The sequence below is a fragment of the Urocitellus parryii genome, chromosome 1, assembly GCF_045843805.1.
Source record: "Urocitellus parryii isolate mUroPar1 chromosome 1, mUroPar1.hap1, whole genome shotgun sequence".
Lineage (NCBI taxonomy): Eukaryota > Metazoa > Chordata > Mammalia > Rodentia > Sciuridae > Urocitellus > Urocitellus parryii.
In genome coordinates this window covers 60,798,241-60,819,625 of record NC_135531.1, presented here as the reverse complement: position 1 = coordinate 60,819,625, position 21,385 = coordinate 60,798,241, and the positions used below count along the sequence as shown (strand labels likewise).

Sequence of the window (21,385 nt, the reverse complement as noted above, 5' to 3'; positions counted from 1 at the left end):
AGATGGACACAGTACCTTAATTAATTAATTAATTAATTAGTTAATGTGGGGGTCGAACCCAGTGCCTCACACATGCCAGGCAAGTGCTGTACCACAGAACTACAACCCCAGCCCAGGAAGGAAGAATTTTAAACAAGTACTGCAGTCTATCTTATGGCCCACGATATCTGCTCAAACTGTTATACCTGAGTTCCAAAGTAGGGGAAAGAATGAGTATGCAAGGGAGCAACCTCATCTGCTTGTTTTCTTCCCAGCCCCCTCCCCTCTATCATTTTTCACTGCTGTGGTACTGGGGATAGAAGCCAGGGCCTTGCACATGGTAGACAAAGCACTCTACATCCTCAACCTCTGCTTTTCCTTTCTTAAGGAACTATATTTAAAGTCATACCTAATAACTTCTGCCTATACTTTATTGGTTAGAGTGAATGGCCATGCCTATCTACAGAAGAAGGCTGGAATATGTTACTTTTAACAGTTGGACATATTGCCACCTTGAATAAAATTGGGATTTAAGCTGGCCTTAGGGGTGCTTACCTGCTGCAATCATAGTGACCTTGGAGGCTGAGGCAGGAAGATTGCAAGTTCAAAGACAGACTCAGAAATTTAGCAAGGCCCTATGCAATTTAGTGAGACCCTATTTCAAAATAAAAAATAAAAAGGACTGGGGATGTGGCTGGTGGTTAAGTGCCCCTGGTTCAATCCCCAGTAACCTCCCCCCAAAAAAATTTTGGATTTAATCATTGAGGACAATGGGAGGAATGGATATGGATGAACAGCCAATAATTTCTGTCTCACATAATAAGCAGGGAGAGAGTGGATGTGTATCCTTTAGATATATTGTATGTTAAAAGATCTCTTAGTTATACCCTTATCTCTTGGGACCTCCAGCCACTTGCAATAAACTTTGAAGCAAGCACACCTATAAAAGGGGGACCAAAAGCCAGGTGCAGAGGTGTATGCCTATAATCCCAGCAACTCAGGAGACGGAGGTAGGAGGATTGCAAGTTCAAAGCCAGCTTCAGCAACTTAGTGAGGCCTTACGTAACTTAGTGAGATCCTTTCTCAAAAAATAAAAAGGGTTGGGGATGTGGCTCAGTGGTTAAGCACTTCTGGTTCAGTTTCTGGAACCAAAAAAGAAAAAAGTGGGGGGGAGGAGGAGAAAAGATAAAGTCATGCCAAAAGTGAGAGATGCCATACGAAAGTTCTGTTTAGCCTGGCCTCAGTCCCAGTTGTCTCTGCTGTACTTCCTTTACATTAGAGCAGTAGTGTGTTCTGCCCATTCTCACTTCCACCACTGTGCACTTCAGCAAACCTTGGCAGTGAGTGACTGTCCTCCTTATTTCTTAACTGTGAGGTTGTCTTAGCTAGCTGTAGTTTTGATGGATGCTTTTCTTTTTCTTTTTTCTTTTTTTTTTTTTTAAGAGAGAGTGAGAGAGGAGAGAGAGAGAGAGAGAGAGAGAGAGAGAGAGAGAGAGAGAGAATTTTTTTAATATTTATTTTTTAGTTCTCGGTGGACACAACATCTTTTTTGGTATGTGGTGCTGAGGATCGAACCCGGGTCGCACGCATGCCAGGCGAGCGCGCTACCACTTGAGCCACATCCCCAGCCCGGATGCTTTTCTTAATGGGGTATTGTTGTTGGCTGCAGTGATTGGACCTTGGACCTTGGATACTCTCAAAGGGTCCCTTGGTTTCTCTGTATGTATATAAGCTATTTTTTTTTTTAATCAGCTCTTAACTTTGGTGCTTGTGGTGTGCAAAGATGGCAGGAGACCAGGAGGTAGAATACAGGTGGAAGAAGGTCAGCTTTATCTTGATAGGATGGGGTAAAAATGAAAAAACTGAAGATATTCCAGAATCTCATCAGCTTCAGGGTCTATAGAGGAAGAACTTGTTAAAGGACATTATGGGGATGTATTTAGAACTGTGGGAAACACCGGTAGGACAACAGAACATTTTAGGAAAAAAAAGATGGGAGAACTTCTGTTAGAAAAGACTCAAGAAACACATTGGCTAATTATGACTGTATAGAGCTTACCAGGTAGAATCTTATTTAAATAAACTATAAAAAAAACAAATCTGACAGTTGGGAAATGTCTTCACTGATTGGATATTTGATGATACTAACAGATTGATATGTGATGATGGTCCTTATCTTTTGGAGATACAGAAATGCTTATAAATGAAGTGTTATGTCTAGAATTTTCTTCAAAATATTTCAGGGTGGGGCATGAAGAAAACAACTTTGGCCATATTGGGATAATCATTGAAGTACATTTGGGTACATTTGGTTCATTATACTAGTTGTTTTACTTTTATATATTTCTGAAGATTTCCATAAAGAAAGTTCATGACAATAACAACAAATCCCAGGGGAGCTGAAACTGTCGGTGATGCCCTTGATTCTGTAATTTGCCCTAATGCAACACTGTTTAGTCCTTTGCTAGTATTGTTGAATTGTTGAGCAAGCAGGACTGAACTGGAGCAAATATAGTCGTGGCCGTCCCCCCTCCACCGAATCCACACTTTTAGTTTAGGATCCTTAAGATTCAAGGTTTTGGAAACACTTAGATATGAGATATATATATATCTAATATAATCTCCCCTTTTTCTTTATAGTGCACTCTACCATTGAGCTGCATCCCCAGCCCCAAACATTTAGACACTTAACTAGTTGGGTTTTTAATACTGGAATCAGTGTAGCAATGAATGACAAGAGGAGGACCTGTAAGCACAAAACAAACCCAAACAATATTGGTTTCCTAGGCAGTGAAAAAGAATCTACTTTCCTTTCTAATTAGAAACATTATATCAATCAGAATAGGTCAGAGTCCGCACCTGTTCTTGAACCATGGCAAGGTGGCTGTAGCCCAGGGTTAGGCCGAAAGTCCCAAAGAGGTCACTTGGTGAACGACATGGAGGTGGCTGCTGTTTCACAGAGCCCTTCTCTGCCACTTTGGTTTATGTTACATGAGGAAATCCTTAAACACTGTCTTGTCCTTCTGTTAGGGCACTCTCAGATGTCCACGTTCAGGACACAGCCCTTGCTTACAAGGAATAGTTTCTACCTAGGAGACTTGTTTCAGAGGTTCTGAAAAACAGCTCCTAGTTTTTTCATGCAAATCAAGTGACATTCACACTGCTATAATGCCACCTCTTGGTGACTCACTGAACAGACATGTCCTGGCACTGGAGCTTTATTTCAGAGGCAGTTCATAAACTGAGTTTCTGTGTTTGCTATATGTGAAAAGTGATCTCATCTCCTGGGTGTAATAATAATAGGAGTTCTTGACTTCCCCTGCCTTTTGTTGCTATCAACAAATAACCATTGCAATCTGGAAAAGTTCCTGCAGAAAGAAGGCATCTTTGTCTCTTACCACCTCCTCATCTTTGGTAGGTTCTGTTTGCCCCGAGTGGGCCCTCAGAAGTGGAGATTTTAGGCCCCTGTTTCTCTTTGTCATAGGTTAGAATCACCTGAGGAGCTTTTAAAGTTCCTATTGCCTAGGCTACACCTGCAGCCAGGGACCTCAGACTGAAGATAGGACCAGGAATCATTATTTTTTTAAAGTTCCCTGGTAAATTCATGGTAGAGTCAAGAGAGGGGAACATTGTTCTAGGCATCTCTTTGAGCTGGATTTCCAGCAGGCTCTTTTCCCTACGATGTGGGGCTAGGTGGCATTAGATGGGAAGTAGTGCACTAGGCTCACAGAGGTCAGGATCTGGGACCTTCCTATCCAGGCACAGGGTCTTTTCCCTAACTTCATGCTGCTTTGCTTTTTTTATTTACTGGATTTTGCAATACAAGAGATTGTAGAAGAAACTATGACCTCAGGAACTCTCACAGCCCCTGAAAACAGGAAATAAACTGGGTGCTGGCTGTGGTACATGTCTATATTCCTAGCAACTTGGGAGACTGACATGGGATCACAAATTCAAGGCCAGCCTAGGCAATTTAGTGAAACAAGGTCTCAAAAAAAGAGGCCGAGGATATAGTTCAGTAGTAGAGAGCCCCTGGGTTCAGTACCCAGTTGGATGGGGAAGGGAGGAAGCTTATGTTCCTTTATATTTCTTAAAAACAGAAAAACAAAAATCAGTTAATTTCAGTAGATATTTAAGGAAGAAGGACATTCAAATGAGTAGGAGTAACTAGCAGTAGGGTTAGAATTGAGAAAGATGAGTTAGGCTTCAGAAGAGAAGGTTTAGAGAGATGGCCCTGCAGGGTGGTGGCCATGAAGAAGAGCTGAACAGAAATGGGCAGCAATTAATCTTTTCCATGGGATGACTCAAGTGGAGACCAAATTGCGGGGGTGGGTGGCCCCTAGTGGAGTTCACACAGAGGTGGGACAGGTTGATGTGTTAACCCTTATTTTGGTAAACAGTTGTTTTCTAATGTTCCTGCCCTCCTCCTCTGTTTCTCTTTTAGGAGAACTATGAGCAGATGAAAGCACTAGTGGATCAACTCCATGAACGAGCCCAGTATATAAGACTAGGTAAATAGCACTTACTCTTCAGTTTATGCTTTAAATTAAGATGTCCTTTTACACTATTGCTTTTAGGAAAAACTAGTAGCATTAAGCCTTTGACTCTTAAAATTATGCATTTTGTTTTTGGTATTCAGATGTTTTATTTTTTCCTGTAAATAGTCAACCTTTGGTATCTGTAGGAGTTTGGTTCCAGAACCCCAGAAGATACCAAAAATCTGTGGCTGCTTGAATCCCTTTTATAAAATAGTACAGTATTTGCACCTAACCTAACACTTCCTCCCATATACTTTATTTATTTATTTTGGTACCAGGGATTGAATCCAGGGGCACTTAACCAGTGAGCCACATCCAGCCTTTTTTTTTTTTTTTTTTTTTTTGAGACATGGTCTTGCTAAGTTGTTGAGACTGGTTTTGAACTTGTGATCTTCCTCCCTCAGCCTCCTGAGTTGTTGGGATTACAGATGGGTTCCACCACACCTGGCTCACATCCCTGTTTCTTTCTTTAAAAAAAAAAAAAAAAAAAAAAATATATATATATATATATATATATATTTTTTAGTTGTTGGTGAACCTTTATTTTATTTATTTGTATGTGGTACTGAGCATGCCTCACGCATGCTAGGCAAGCACGCTATCACTGAGCCACAACCCTAGCTCCTCTGTTTCTTAATTTTACATAAAAGGAATTCTTTTGCTTGGAAGTAATTGCATCATGGAGAGGAACATACTACACGTATGATGATTGATGATTCTGTTGTACTGTTATGGGTCTATATGATATTTTTAGTTTAGAAAGCCATGTAACTTAAAACTATAGGAGATTTTCAAAATAAATTATCTCTCTCTCTCTTTTTTTTTTTTTTTTTTGTACTGGGGATGAACCCTGCGGGCTTAACCACTGAGCTACATCCTAGCCCTTTTTTATATTTTTGTTTAGAGACAGGGTCTCACTGAGTTGCTTAGGGCCTTGCTAAGTTGCTACGAGGCTGGCTTTGAACTTAAGATCCTGTGCCTCAGCCTCCTGAGCTACTGGTGTGTGCCACCCACCGCATCCAGCTCAAAATAAATTCTTTTTTTTTTTTTTAAAGAGAGAGTGAGAGAGGAGAGAGAGAGAGAGAGAGAGAAAATTTTTAATATTTATTTTTTAGTTCTCGGCAGACACAACATCTTTGTTGGTATGTGGTGCTGAGGATCGAACCTGGGTCGCACGCATGCCAGGCGAGCGCGCTACCACTTGAGCCACATCCCCAGCCCAAAATAAATTCTTAATATATGACCGGTGCCTAATTTAGGAGCTGCTATATTATTTTTATATTCTTCATTAAAAAAATTTTCCCCAGTATCTTACAGATAGAGAACCGTTTTACTTTTGACTTACGAGTACTGTTGTATTCTTAGGTATGATTTACCAAATTTAGAGGACAGACTCCCCCTACAGAAATAATTAGGGAAATGAAAATAATAATATTTATATTTTTTGTCTGAGGATTTTATGGATGCAAGGTAATTGATTAATGGTGGGTGAATAGAGAGACCATCTGAATTTGGTTATTTGTTTTGTACATTACGGAAGAAATAAACTCAGTGTTTTTGTCCTTTATTATACACACACACTTTTTTTTTTTTTTTTTTTTTGGTACTGGAGATTTAACCCAGATTCACTTAACCACTGAACTATATCTCCAGCTATTTTTTTTTTAATTTTTAATTTTGAGACAGGGCCTTGCTATGTGCTTAGGGTCTTGCTAAGTTGCTGAGCACAGTTTTTTAAAAAAGAATATTAAAAATGACCTGTGTCCAGTATTTTTGATTTCAAGTCACAGAAATCCAAATCAAAAGTGTTTAAGGTGAAAAAAAAAAAAAGAAAAGAAAAAAAGAAAGAAAAAAAAACAAAAAAAAGTGTTTAAGGTGGAAAGCACCATTTATTGTTTCTTGTACCCAAGGGGAAGGCAGTATTGACTAGATCAGGGGCTCCAGAATCTCCAAGACTTTACCACTTCTTATTTCAAAATCTGTGTATGGTGTGGATCCTCTCTCTCCAGGCTTCTCCATGAGGTGGGGAGCTAGGTTGCTGGTAGGATTACATCCATATAGTTCAGACTGAGGAGGTGATAGCTATCCTTTCATCACCAGTTTGGGAAGTTCTGATTGGCCCACTTTGGGTCACATGTTTACCCTGTGGCCCAATCACTGTGTCAGGGGAATTTGTAACTATGCCATCAGGACCTATGTCATGTAGGGCTTTAGGAGACTGGGCAGATAACTCCTGGAACCTCATGCTGGTGGTAGGAAAAGGGAGAAAGAAAAACAGGCAGAGGCAGTGATTTTCAGTTATACTGGCCTAGGCTACCCTATCTAGGTGTGTGCAAATAAATGGAGGGTTACTTACAAAATGGGGTAGCTGACATTTGTCATTCTTTTTGATCAGGTAGTTCTTGAATCCCTGCCCTAGTGTGGGGAAAATGGTATTAAAGAATGATACAGATTTTGTCATTTGGGGTATGATTTGAGGGGCAAAATATCCTATATTTTATGTATGCTTTTCTGAAGGATGACTGGAATTCATATTTTTTATGTAAATTTTAAAAATTTATATGTGACAGTAGAATGCATTATGATTCTTATTACATATTTAGAGCACAATTTTTCATATCTCTGGTTGTATACATAGCATATTCACACCAATTTGTGTCTTCATACATGTACTTTGTTTTTTTTTTTTTTAGAATTTTTAATATTTATTTTCTAGTTATTGGTGGACACAACATCTTTGTATGTGGTGCTGAGGATCGAACCCGGGCCACAGGCATGCCATGCAAGCGCGATACCGCTTGAGCCACATCCCCAGCCCCCATACATGTACTTTGGATAGTAATGATCATCACATTCCACCATCATTAATTACCCCATGCCCCTTCCCTTTCCCTCCAACTCCTCTGCCCTATCTAGAGTTTGTCTATTCCTCCCATGCTTCTGCTCCCTATCCCTTCAATAGATGAATGGATTAAAAATGTAGCATATATACACAATGGAATATTACTCAGCAATAAAAGAGAATAAAATCATAGCATTTGCAGGTAAATGGATGGAGTTAGAGAAGATAATGCTAAGTGAAATTAGCCAGTCCCAAAAAACCAAATGCCGAATGTTTTCTTTGATATAAGGAGGCTGATTCATAGTGGAATTTATACTCTTGAAGCCATTTAGATTAAGGCTTTGTTTCCAGGAAAAAAGCCAAAACTCTAGCTGAAATAAAAACATGTTTTGTTGGGAGTGGTTATTCCATAGTTCCAATCATTATCCAGTTTGATTTGATGAATGAGTATTGCCCTGGAACATTAAGATTGGGGGGTTGAATCAGGGAGGGGTCAGACATCATTTAGTTCCTGCTGAGGACTATGGGTACTGATGTGCCTAGGTGAAGGCTGGTTGCCTGAAGGCTGAGCAGGACCCTCTGGAGAGGTGACATAGGGAGACAGGAGAAAGGATGACTTAGGACTTCACAGTTTTACCTAGAATTGAACTATTCAGATGGATATTTGTCATATGTGCACACACACATTTTAAAATAATATATGCTCATAGAAACTTGAAAAGAGGCATTGAAAAGATGCCTCTATTCACCCATAAATAATCCTTCCAAACCTTTTTTTTTTTTTTAATGGTACTGGGGTTTGAGCCCAGAGCCTAGGTTTGCTAGGGGACTACTCTGCCACTGTGCTACATCCCCTGCTCTAAACATACTTTTTTGGGGGAGAGGGGGAAGTACCAGAGATTGAACCCAGGGGCACTTAACCACTGAGCCACACCCTGACCCCTTTTTAAATTTTTTGCTTTTAAAGTTTTGAGACAGGGTCTTGATAAATTGCTTAGGTCCTTGCTAAGTTTCTGAGGCTGGCTTTGAACTCGTGATACTCCTGCCTCAGCCTCCCAAGCCGCTGCAATTACAGGCATGCACCACTGTGCCTGGCTTCAGTGTATTTCTAAACATACATTTTTTTGAGGGGAGGTGCGTATCAGGGATTGATTTCAGGGGCACTCCACCATGAGCCACATCTCCAGCCCTGTATTTTTTAGAGACACAGAGTTGCCTTAGCACCTCACTTTTGCTGATCTCCTGCCTCAGCCTCCTGAGCTGCTGGGATTTCAGGCGTGCACCATCATGCACACCTTAAACATACATTTTTTTTAAAAAAAAATTTTATAGTAGGTGGATACAGTACTTTATTTTATTTTTATGTGGTGCTGAGGATCAAACCCAGTGCCTTACACATGCGAGGTGAGTGCTCTATCTACCGAGTTATAACCCCAGCCCAAACATACGTTTTTGATAGACATCTGGGCAGTTTCAAAATAACCTAAACAGAAAAACGTGTGTGTATGTGTTTGTATGTTTTGTTGTTTAAAGGGATTTCTTGCACCTTGCTCTGGGCATTTTCTTCTCTAATTTTGTTCTGTGAATGGTCGTAGGCTAGTTTAGCAATGATGGTATTGATCGAGAGTTAGGGAATGTTGCTCATTTTCCTTTCCTTCCTGTTTCTGTAGTCATCCTGATTTTTTCTTTTTTTTTCTTTTTTTAAAGAGAGAGTGAGAGAGGGGGGGGGAGAGAGAGAGAGATAATTTTTAATATTTATTTTTTAGTTCTCGGCGAACACAACATCTTTGTTGGTATGTGGTGCTGAGGATTGAACCCGGGCCGCACGCATGCCAGGCGAGCGCGCTACCGCTTGAGCCACATCCCCAGCCCCATCCTGATTTTTTAATTCATGCAATTTCCTAAATAGTTTTCAGGCAGGATAAAGGAGCAGGTGTTTCAGGTTGTTTCATAAATAACACTTGACGTTTTTCAATAGAGAAAACTTGTGATAGATAAAGTTGACAAAATAGCTGACTCTTGCCCTCTTTTTTGTTCATTATTGTTTTCTCACCTCTGCCTTTGTTTCAGGTTTCTCAGGGCTCTTCTTTGATCTCCCCCTTCATCCTTGTTGGAATGTGTAGGACGCTTGAAGAGTAACTTAGTCATTTCTGTAGGTGGGAAAAGGATTACCCCTGTGGTGTTATTCAGAATAGCCAGAACTAAGCGTTTTTCTTAATTCAAGTTAATTGAAGTAAGTGTTTTGATAAAATCAGAAGTGCTTTGTTTTTACACTAGCTCATAACTTTATGACTGTAGAAAAACACAAATGGTCTTAATGGTTGAAGTGGAGAGGGGGCCTTTAATGATCTTAGGATAAGACTTGCATAATTTTTTGAAGATGATTAAAAATGGAAGTTAAATTCCACTCGTGGAGTTCCAGCAGTGTGTGTAGTACAGTTAAAGTGACAACAGTTAGACATTAGTGCATGCAAAGGCAGACAGCTAGGTCATGACTGCCCCTTGTCAGACAGCAATAGAAAGATGCTGTAAATTGTAAAATGCTTTCTGATCTCAGGGATGTTAAAATGCGAGCAGATTACCTATCTGAGAATCAATGCAAAACAGTAAATTACATGCAGTGGGAGTTTGATCTAAATGAGAGGTTAATGAAAGCATGTTTTCTGGCACCAAGTCTATGGGAATGGAGATAATTTACACAAAATGTTTAAAAAAGAATCTTTGGAAAACTGAGGTCCTGTGTTGTGCAGTCCGGTGGTCCAAATATACTATGCCTGTTTATTTTAATTAATTAATTTTGTCACTGGGAATTGAACCTGGCCACATCCCCACCCCCTTTTATATTTTTTATTTTGAGACAGGTTCTTGCTGAGGCTGGCCTCAAACTTGTGATCCTCCAGCTTCAGCCTCTCAAGCTGCTGGGATTATAGTGTGTGCCACCAAACCCAGTTTACTATGCTTGTTAAAATGCAGAGGGGCTTCATTCTGTGCTCTGTAAGTCTGTATCAAGATTAACCCAAGATTTGGTTCTTCCTAATGAAACCAAAATTCACCAGTTGCTCCAAATTAAAAGGTCAAATTCTAGGCAGAATTAAGAAAATGATATTGGCTTAAGTACTTTTTTTTTTTTAAAGCATATTTTAGCATCTTTTTGTCACCCAAATCTGCCTTCCATTCCCTCTCTTGCTAGGCCCTGAAAGGGCTCTTATGTCACTGCTTCTTACCCTAACCTGGTTTCCTTGCAGTGTCTGAGTTTGTTTTTCTTTAAATATTTATTTTTAAACACTTCATTGAAGTAGAATTGCTACAGTACTACATTAGAGTATGCAATTTAAAGCCATTTTGACATGTATGTTTACTCAGGGAACCATAACTACAATCAAGATATTAAATGTGTCCATATTCTGCAGAATTTCCTCTGCCTTTTCTTTCTTTTTTTTTCCCCCCTTTGCCTTTTGGAAGGCCCAAGTGCTCCAACTTCATGTACCCATCCCGTGGTGAGGCCTCAGTGTCTTGAGGCCTCTTTTGTCCTCTTCTCCCTGACCCCTAAATATGATCCCTTAAGGTCTTGACCAGTGCTTGGGAGAAAAGAGAAAAGCCATTTGACTTAATCACAATATTTTGTAACTAAGTTGTGGGAGGACATGTGACCAGCATTTTCCTTTCCTGATTGGTGAGGCTCTGTGGGTCACTTCCCATGATCTAGCCACATCAAAGTGATTCTGTAGACAATGGCCCCCCACCCCCCAATCTTGAAAGTCACCAAATGTGTCTTCATGCTGGGCATGCCTTCCTACATCCCTAGGGGTCGAGTTACCTTACCTGTCCTTGTAACCTTGCCCCTCTTGATCTCTATTGAATGGAAATTTCTAAAGAATCAGAGTCCCCCAATAAAAGTCCACTCCCAAAGGAGCTTGCTCTCTCCCACCAGCCTCTCATTACATTCCTCTATCTCCCATTTGTGGAGCTTGAGGCCAAGGGCAGAGGAGTGGTCCCGGGGCTTGAATTAAAGGTAAATTGTGTGTCTGTGTTTTATTTGATACCTTAGGAAATTCACTCGAGTGACCCTTAGTTTAGCTGCCCTTGCTGGTTGGGGACGGCACTAAGTCTTTCCTTCCCAGGATTATTTCATTTTAAAAGAAGATTAGATGTATGATGTAATTTTCTTGGTAACCTGAAGACAGATTTGGTCTTAAAAATATGCCATGTACCTCTTCAGGAAAAAAAAAAAATCCTTTTAGGTACAGCAAAGAGTCCTTGTTTGGAAAAAAGGTTGTATTTGGAAGCCTGTTTGAAATAGATAGAAACTTATTTTCTTACCCAAGCAAACAAAGAAATGGCTTTCTTAAATAGTTGAGTTTTGCATTATACAGAGACTATATTGAGACCATTTTGGGGGCAGCAATGAAAACGAACATTTTAAGGGGCTGGGGTGGTGGCTCAGCGGTAGAGCGCTTGCCTAGCACAGGTGGGGCCCTGGGTTCCATCCTCAGCACCACATAAAAATAAGTAAATAAAATAAAGGCATCGTGTTCATCTACACCTAAAAAATAAATGTTAAATAAAGAAAATGAACATTTTAAGGTACTGCTTGATACTTTGGTTCACAGAGAGCGGGTCATAGATACTCCCAAGACACTAAGGCCTCAGCCCAGGAGGGGTACGTGAGGTTGGGGCCCTTTGGCCTCAAGTAGCCTGGTCAGGTTACCCTAGCATCTCTTTAATTACTGTGATTTTGTCTATTAAGATGTAAGTAATGTTGTGAAATACCAAAGACCATTTCTGAGTCAAGAGACTAACCAAAGGGGATTTTCTAATTGCTGTAAAGGTGTTCAGTTCTCCCATTTGCAGACTTAAAGTATTGTGGGTCACTAATGTCACTTTTACATAAGTCCTCACTTGCCTTTTGGGCTAGTAATTTCTCAATGATGCTTTTACCTCATCCAAACGAAGACAGGAATTTTCATATTTTATCTAGGACTTAGTATAATGCTAGATACATGTGGTAAATATTTAACAGAGTGGCAGTGAGGCAGTTTTTGCAATGAATGAGTTGCAAAGAAAATACTGAGTAACTTTTTATAATTACTAGTGAATTCAGAACATGTAAAAGATATACTCTAGGATCAGAGATAGATTGATTTGAAAACAAAACAAAATCCTATTTCTTTAATTACTTCAGAAAATTGGTAGCTGGCAAGTTGAGTGACTGAACTGAAAAATTAGCTGTTTCTCACAAGATATATTGAACTTTTTAAAAGTGCCTTGCTTTGGGGCTGGGGGCTGGGGTTGTGGCTCAGTGGTAGAGCGCTTGCCTAGCACGTTGGGTTCAATCCTCAGCACCACATAAAAATAAGTAAATAAAATAAAGGTATTGTGTCCAACTACAACTAAAAAATAAATATTAAAAAAACAAATAAGAGTGCCTTGCTTTGTCTTGAGCATTATATGTTTTCCTGGCATTAATTTGATTTAGAGATCTTATATAGGTCTGATCTATTTAATCATGTTTTTATTCTAGGAGGTAGTGAGAAAGCCCGAGCACTGCACACAGCAAGAGGAAAACTGTTACCCAGAGAAAGAGTCGACACGCTTATAGACCCAGGGTTGGTACCTACCCAATGCTGACACAGTGTTCTCTGTTCTGTGGTACTTTATTAGACGGTGTTATAAATAAGTGATTTTGAATTTTTTTTTTTTTTGCTTTGGTATCTGGGATTAAATTCAGGGAAACTTAGTCACTGAGCCACATCCTAGACCTTTTTTTTTTTGTATTTTATCTAGTGACAGGGTCTCACTGAGTTGCTTAAGGCCTCACCAAGTTGCTGAGGCTGACTTTGAAATCACGATCCTCCTGCCTCAGCTTCCCAAGCCGCTGAGATTACAGGCATGTGCCACCATGCCCGGCTTGAATTTTCATTCTTATAAAATTCAAACAGCAAAGGTTTATTGGGAGTCTACTGTGTGTTAGGCACTGTTTTAGACATTAATAATACGTCAATGAACAAGACAAATGAAGAGTTTTGCCCTACTGGAGTTTATATTATGGCAGAGGGAGACAGAAGATAAATAATAAATGTTTTAAGTTACACATTATGCTAGAAGGTAACAAGTATTGTGGGGAAAAGAAAAGATAGACCAGAGTAAGAGAGAGACCATGATGGACAAGTTGTAGTTTTAAGTGGGATGGTTAGGGTAGACCTCTTTGAGAAGTTGACATTTGAGCAAAGATTTAAAGGAGGGACAAGAGATAGCCCTATAAATAGCTGGGACAAATGTTGCAGGCAGAGGAAACAAGCAGGGCTAAGGCCCAGAGGTGGGATGTATGCTAGGTATGCTGATGTCCAGTAGATCATTGTGTTTGGCATTGAGGGAATGAAGGGGAGACTAATAGGAAGTGGGGTTGGAGTTAAGAGGGCCTTGTAGGCCATTGTAAAGGTTTTGGTTCTTACTTTAAGAGAAATGGGGAGCTATTGTAGAATTTTTTTTTTCCTATGTACTGGGGATTGAACCCAGGGGTATTCTACCACTAAGGTACTTTCCGAGCCCTTTTTATTTTTTAGACAGAGTCTAATTAATTTGCCCTGGCTGGCCTTGAACTGTGATCCTCCTGCCTTAGCCTTTGAAGTAGCTGGAATTATAGTCATGTTTCACTGTGCCCAACTCTTTTTATAGATTTTATGTATAATATGCATATTTGAAAAAATAGTTTTCCTCTTCTTAAAAATGTATAACTACATACACACACATATGTTTATATATATATAGACACTAATTAAAAAATGTTCTTTTTCCTTTCAGGTCTCCGTTTCTGGAATTATCCCAGTTTGCAGGTTACCAGTTATATGGTAATGAGGAAGTCCCTGCAGGTGGCATCATTACAGGCATTGGAAGAGTATCAGGGTGAGTATTCTACCTAAAGCTTAGTAATGAGGGTCAGCTGGGCACGGTGGCACATACCTGTAATCCCAGCATCTTGGGAGGCTGAGGCAGGAGGAGTTCAAAGCCAGCCTTAGCAACTTAACAAGGCCCTAAGCAACTTAACAAGATCCTGTCTCAAAGTTAAAAATAATAAGGGATGTGGATGTGGTTCAATTGTTGAGCGCCCCTGGGTTCAGTCCCTGGTGGTAACAACAACAACAACAACAACAACAACAACAATAATAATGGTAGCCAGGAAGAAGAGGACTTTGATGAGATGCAGGCATCCAGCACTCACTTTGCATATTAGCATGCAAGCTTTGTGCTATTTATATAATTTAGGACCTGATAATCCTACTCAGACCTGCACTAGATTAATTTGTGGAGCTTTAGAAACAAAAATTGAAGGGAAAAAAACCCCAGCAAAAGTTCCTGAGATCCAATTCAGGCCTCCCACTGAATCAGCATTCCTATGTGTGGGATTGGCGTGTAGTTTCAAAGGCTCCCTAGGCAATCTCTTGCTCACCTGGGGTGATAACCATTTTGTTAGAGGAATAGTTTTTCAGGTTTGGTCCCCAGGCAGCATCAGCATCACTTGGGAACTTATTAGAAAAAAAGCAGATTCTCCAGTCTTCCTGTTATATGGTAATGAGGAAGTCCCCGCAGGTGGCATCCTGGAAGTACTTCCTGGAAGTACTAATTCAGAAATGCTTGGGGTGAGGCCCTGCAGTCTGCATTTTAACAAGTCCTGCAACATATGTTGCTTAATAGTTCTTGGGTGCTTAAGTTTGAGAACCACTGTAGGCTCAGGGACTCTAGATTCCTCAATGTTAAATTTATTTGTATATGTTTCTGAATGTGGTCCTATTTACCATGTAGGTATTATTCCAGGCATTGTGGTGATTGCCTGTCTTCATCCTCACGGCAGCTGTGTGAGCATGGATGCTATCATAGTCCTCACCATTGTGCAGAGGATGCAGGCTTAGAGAGTAACATGGTTTTGATCTCAGTCTGACTCAGCCTGGCACACTTGACTTTGACACAGATGTTGCTTTATGGTGTGTTCCTCCATCTTCTCCCCATGATCCATGCCTGCAGCTATAGCCATTTACCATTGTTGCTTCTTCCTTGATTTTTACTCCCAAGTTTTCCCCATGGCTCTTTGCTTAATATTCACCCAGTATGGAGACATTTTTAATGCAAAATTAAACTAAATTCCTATGTTATGGAAATACATAATTAAGTAGAATAATTGCCCTTTATCATATCTCTCGTTGTAATGACTGTCAATACCTTAGAACATGCTCTTCCATTTTGTTCCCCTTGTGTATACAGTCATGTGTTGCTTAAAAACTATGGTATGATTTGAGAAATGCGTTATGTGAACATCATAGAGCTATGGCTCTATGATGCTGCTAGACAGTGTAATCCTAAAGGATCACCATTGTGTATGTGGTCTGTTGTTAACTGAGACATTATTATATGGTGCATGACTGTATTTATATTTTATTAAAGATTGAGTGTTCTCTTTCTGAAATGCTTGGGAACAGAGGTGTTTCTGATTGCAGATTTTTTTTCCAGATTTTGGGATATTTGCATATATAATGAGATATTTTTTGGGTGGGAACCAAGCCTAAATGTGAGATTCACTTATGTTTCATGTACACCACACCTTATACACATAATTCAAAGGTAATTTTATATGATATTTTCCATGGAAAATTCCACATCTGACCTTATGTAGTCAAATGCATGTGCACTAAAAATGCTAACTTTAGTAGTCTGCTTCATGTTACTACAATGAGATTATCAGAGAGAGGCTATTTATGAATTAAAGACAGGTTTATTTTGGTTCACATTTCTGGAGGTTCCAAAGCATGGCATTTGCATCAGCTCAGTTCTGATGAGGGCTATGTATAGCAGTGGTGGGGAGCATGTGCTAGAGCAAACTGCTCACATCTTGAATTGGAGCAGGAAGAGAGAGGATGGATAGGGTTTCACAAGACCCTTTGGGGTACACCCTCAGTGACATAAGGACCTCCCACAAGGTCCTATCTCCCAAAGGCTCCATCACCTCTCAATAGTGCTACCACTCAGGGACCAAGCCTTTAACACATGGACCTTTGGGGAACTCTCATCCAAATCATAGTTCATAGCATTAGCATAAACTCAGGTGTGATTGAAAGGCACTTAGGAACAGCAAAAGTTGTTCCTGGCACCCAGAAATTGCAAGGGTTTTAGGAGTTCTGTGGCAGGAATGGAGTGGGGGAGCACCAAAGTATGTATTTCTCATTATCACAGGTTCCTTTATAATTTCTGAAGTAGATACTAAGACATTTAATGAGGAAACTTATATGGGATTTATTTATAAGTCAGTTTCATTCAAGGACTGCTTGCCTGAGATAGTGACTAGTCAAAGAGTAATTGTACAGCATCCCATCTTTCTGGACTTTATAAGACTTATGGCTTATAAAGTCCATGTCAGATATGATCCCTCCCTACTTTTCTCACCTCAGTCTTTTATTATAACACTTTAGTTGCCTAGTGTTGTCCAATTTCTCTGTGCCTGTTTCTGTAAGATGAGATATCTCATGTGCCTTAGGACAGTACTAGTGCATATGGGTGGCAGCTGTTATTTTTATTCCTCAACCATTTTATCTTATCATAGCCCCCACCACAATTAACTTGTTTTATTATATTATTTACCATATTTGATTGCATCTTTGTGTTTTTTTTTTTGGTTGGTGTTTTTATGTTTTGGTTTTATCATTTTTTTTCTGGTACTGGGGACTGAATCCAGGGCCTCATGCATTTGAGGCAAGAGCTCTACCACTGAGCTATGTCCCCAGCCCTATGTTTGATTGCATCTTTTACCTTGTTTTGTGATATCTTATTATAATAATTAAACAACATTGCCTTATTTTATTATATGTTCATAGTACTTAAAAATCTAAAATTATTAATTTTTAAGTATTTTTTTTAGTTGAAGTTGTACACAATACCTTTATTTTATTTATTTATTTTTATGTGGTGCTGAGGTTCAAACCCAGGGCCTTGCGCGTGCTAGGCAAGCACTCTACCAGTGAGCTACAACCCCAGCTCCTGTCTGTGATCTTTTAATACATTTGCAAAAGTGGACTATGTCTCTTGTTCAAAATCACATATCTAGAAAATGGCAGAGCCAGTTGAGCTTTTTCTGACTTCACAGCCTGGCTTCCTTGTAGTATCAGAGCTTCTTAAGCTTTTCTGGGTGTGTCACCCATGAGCCGGGATGTGTGAACACATTTTCTATCAGTGTGCAGTCATGGCTCAGCAACCTGCCATAAGCCTAAATTTCCTTCAGAGTTTTATATGTTTGGAGTGGTACATGCCTGTAATCCCAGCGGCTCGGGAGACTGAGGCAGGAGGATTGTGAGTTCAAACCAGCCTCAGCAACTTAGTGAGACCCTAAGCAACTCAGTGAAACCCTGTTTCTAAATACAATATGAAAAGGGCTGGGGTGTCTCAGTGGTAAAGTGCCCCTGGGTTCAATCCCTGGTACCAAAAAAAGAGGAAAGTTTTATATGTTTAATGGTAAAGTTATTAAAAATTTGCATTCCACTCTAAATAAAATGCTACTTGTAATGTAGAAAAAGGTTTTATGTGATCTAGTGAATAAAACTGATGCTCAGAGAAGAGACTTGTTTATCTTGTATGGAGCCCTGCTAACTAATAGGAAAAGCATAACCCTACTATATGTTGGATGTTCAGTTGCTTTTCTTGATTTTCAATAGGGATTCAATGAATTACTCTTTAGAATTCTAGGGAACATAAAATAACAACCAACACTAAATATTTAAAAAGTAGAATTTTGTAAAAAACATGCTGTTGCTGTCTCAGATTTCAAGCGAACCTCTGATCTTAAGGTTCTGTGGCAATGCCAGGCAGGTCAATCTTCCCTTGCCCCCCAGATTTTTGTTACTTGTGTACTGTTTTAAAATTTGCATCCATTGTGTCTTCAAGCAAGATAAATGTATTTTAGACTTCTTTTAGCTTTAAAAAAAAATGGCTGTAACATTGAGGAACTTCTGAAAACACACACACAAAAATCTTAGTACTCTTGGCAGGTCAGTTTTCATTTTTTGCAAATTATCAAAAGGAAAATTTGAAGCTTTATTGTGAGGGAATTCTTTGCCCTTGAGACTTGGATTAATATTATTATGCTTAGTATTATGATTATCTTGTTAGAACCCTTTCATTGAAGAACCATTAGAACATGTGTTTTAGGCTGGGCACAGATTATAGGCGTGAGCCTGTAAATCCTAGCAGCTCGGAAGCTGAGGCAGGAGAATCACGAGTTCAAAGCCAGCCTCAGCAATGGTGAGGCACTAAGCAAATCAGAGAGACCCTGTATCTAAATAAAATACAAAATAGGGCTGGGGATGTGGCTCAGTGGTTCAGTGTCCCTGAGTTCAATCCCTGGTAAAAAAAAAAAAAAGAAAGAAAGAAAGAAAGAAAATGTGTTTTAGGTTGTTAATTTTCTACTAATTATGTAGGGACTGGTGACATTTTAAAAGTCAAGTATGAGTGTGTGAACTTGTTAGAAGTACTCATATTTTATAAATGAATATGTGAACCCTAATAAAGCTTACTTTTTGGCATAAGATTGTTCAGTAATTATTAGTGGTCATAGAAGTTGAAGGTTACATCAGAGTGTCTTGTGGTGAGCTGTAATTGGCCTTTGATTTTGAAGACATATCTCATATTCTCTTTCCAATGAAATTTTTGCCTTTCAGAGTAGAGTGCATGATTGTTGCTAATGATGCCACTGTGAAAGGGGGTTCCTACTACCCAGTGACTGTGAAAAAACACCTGCGGGCACAAGAAATTGCGCTGCAAAACAGGCTCCCCTGCATCTACCTGGGCAAGTCACAAGAGTTGTAAAAACACTACTGTTAGTTGGTAAAAGGCGAGACTGTATATATGACACCATCAATGGGTACTTAAAAATACTGAAGTATTTCTACCATAATTAACAAGAAAATGCATGTTCTTTGCTCAGAACTCTGGGATAAAAAGTAAATAAGAACTATTACCATGATAATATTACTGAGGAATAGTTCTGCTAACATTTTAGTGCATGCCAGTTTTTTCTCTATATGTTTGGATTTTTTTCATATACATATTGTTTTTCTGTTAATCATAAAGGGTTTAAATAAAAAAAAAAGCAGGTTGGTATTTATGGATAGCTCGAGTGCCAGGTGTTATAGTAAATGCTTAAGTATTATATAATGTGAGCAGATATAATTTAAGATAAACTTAATTTCCCACAAAAGTAAAATCATATTTGAAATTAAAATACATTTAAATCAAAGGGGCGAGGTATGGTGACGCATGTCTGTAATCCCAGTGATTTGGGAGGTTCAGGCAGGAGGATTGCAAGGTCAAGGCCAGCCTCAGAAACTTAGGGAGGCCCTTAGCAACTTAGTGAATCCCTGAGGGCTATGGATATGGCTTAGTGGTTAAGCACCTCTGGGTTCAACCCCTAGTATAAAAATAGATAAATAAATAAAATAAAATAAATCAAAGGGTATTTCAGTTTAAAACAGGCACTTCCTGGATATTGGTTTAGTCCAATAAAACTCCAGCACATAGTTTTGGTTTATGCAGGCCTTTGAACAGGTTCTGATGTATTTATCTTTTTTTTGGGGGGGGAGTTAATTTACCTGATAGACTTGCAATATGAATTGCTTTGCACATATAAAAAGTAGCAAATGATGGGCTGTGGCTGTGGCTCAGTGGTAGTGCACTTGCCTGCCATGTGTGAGGCACTGGGTTCGATTCTCAGCATTTCGTATAAATAAATAAGGTCTATGAACAACTAAAAAATATTAAAAAGAAAGTAGCAAGTGAGACCCAGCTAATTGAATGTGTTGGGCCAGATACCATAGGGGACACAGAGTATTGTGTGATTTCTGGCTTTAGCAAGCTCATAATTAATTGAAGACAGAATGTAATGTGTTAAATCACAATATAAGACTTAATGGTTGCAGGCAATAATAATGGTATAGGACTAGCTAACTTTTTTTTCCTCTGTGTGCATTCAGAGTAAGTGCTGAACCAAACACCTTGCATACATTTTCATGTCATCCTGATAAAAACTATAATTAGTAGCTACTATTGTTTTCATTTCATGGGTAAGAAATCAGATGCATAGAATGGCCAGGAAACATGCCTGTAATCACAGAGCTATGAAGCAGCAAGCTCCATTTTGAACTTGGCTGACATTCTTATCTACCACTTCAGTCTGCAATGGAATCAATATCAGAGGGCAATATGTGATAAATTATCGCATGAATTCTGTAGATGGTTTCTATATTGGTTTAGAAGAGGGAGAGATACTTTTTTAGCTCAGCTGGTTAAGAGTTTCTGGAGTTTCTGGGTCCTCAAAGGAGAGAATGCTAAACGATTTGTGTAGAATTTTGCACAGCAGTAGGAAAGCCTAATGGGTTTGGGGAAGACTAAATCATTTTGGCTGTGTTGGGAGATTGGTGATAAAGACTCTAGGACAGTTTGGAAAGATAGGGAAAGGGTTTTTTTGTGATTAAGAACTGATGCTATCATTCATACAAATCTGCTGTGCATAGATATTTTGCTGATGGAGATGCACTTATTGATCTTATTTTCCTTATTCAGTGGACTCAGGAGGAGCCAACTTACCCCGACAAGCTGATGTGTTTCCAGACCGAGACCACTTTGGCCGCATATTCTACAATCAAGCAATTATGTCGTCTAAAGGTATTACCCAGGTAATTTCTCATTAATGAGGTATGTTGCTTTTTATTCCAAATGTCTTTGCTAATTACACATTCCAGGATGACTTTAAAAATAAAACAGGAGCTGGGTATAGTAGTACATGCCTGTAATCTTATTGACATAGGAGGATTCACAAGTTTGAGGCCAGTCTCAGGAGCTTATACTATGTCAAAATAAAAAAATTAAAAGAACTGGGGTGATAGCTCAGTGGTAAAGTGTCGCTGAATGTTCAACCCCTAGTACCAAATAAATAAATAAAAAAAACAATCTAATATAGAATGTAATCCTTTCCTATGGAAAATACCTTAAA

At 39.2% G+C, this 21,385-nt stretch overlaps 1 protein-coding gene across 1 annotated transcript in view; it reads left to right on the top strand.

Annotated features, from left to right (window-relative positions):
* The window catches only part of Mccc2 (methylcrotonyl-CoA carboxylase subunit 2), an 86,446-nt gene that overhangs the window by 9,977 nt on the left and 55,084 nt on the right, over nucleotides 1–21,385 (top strand). Inside the window, exons 3-7 of the mRNA XM_026393235.2 lie at nucleotides 4,424–4,490; nucleotides 12,881–12,965; nucleotides 14,161–14,262; nucleotides 19,056–19,183; nucleotides 20,956–21,068. Coding sequence (XP_026249020.2) covers nucleotides 4,424–4,490; nucleotides 12,881–12,965; nucleotides 14,161–14,262; nucleotides 19,056–19,183; nucleotides 20,956–21,068 — 495 coding nt within the window. The remainder of the gene's footprint in view (nucleotides 1–4,423; nucleotides 4,491–12,880; nucleotides 12,966–14,160; nucleotides 14,263–19,055; nucleotides 19,184–20,955; nucleotides 21,069–21,385) is intronic.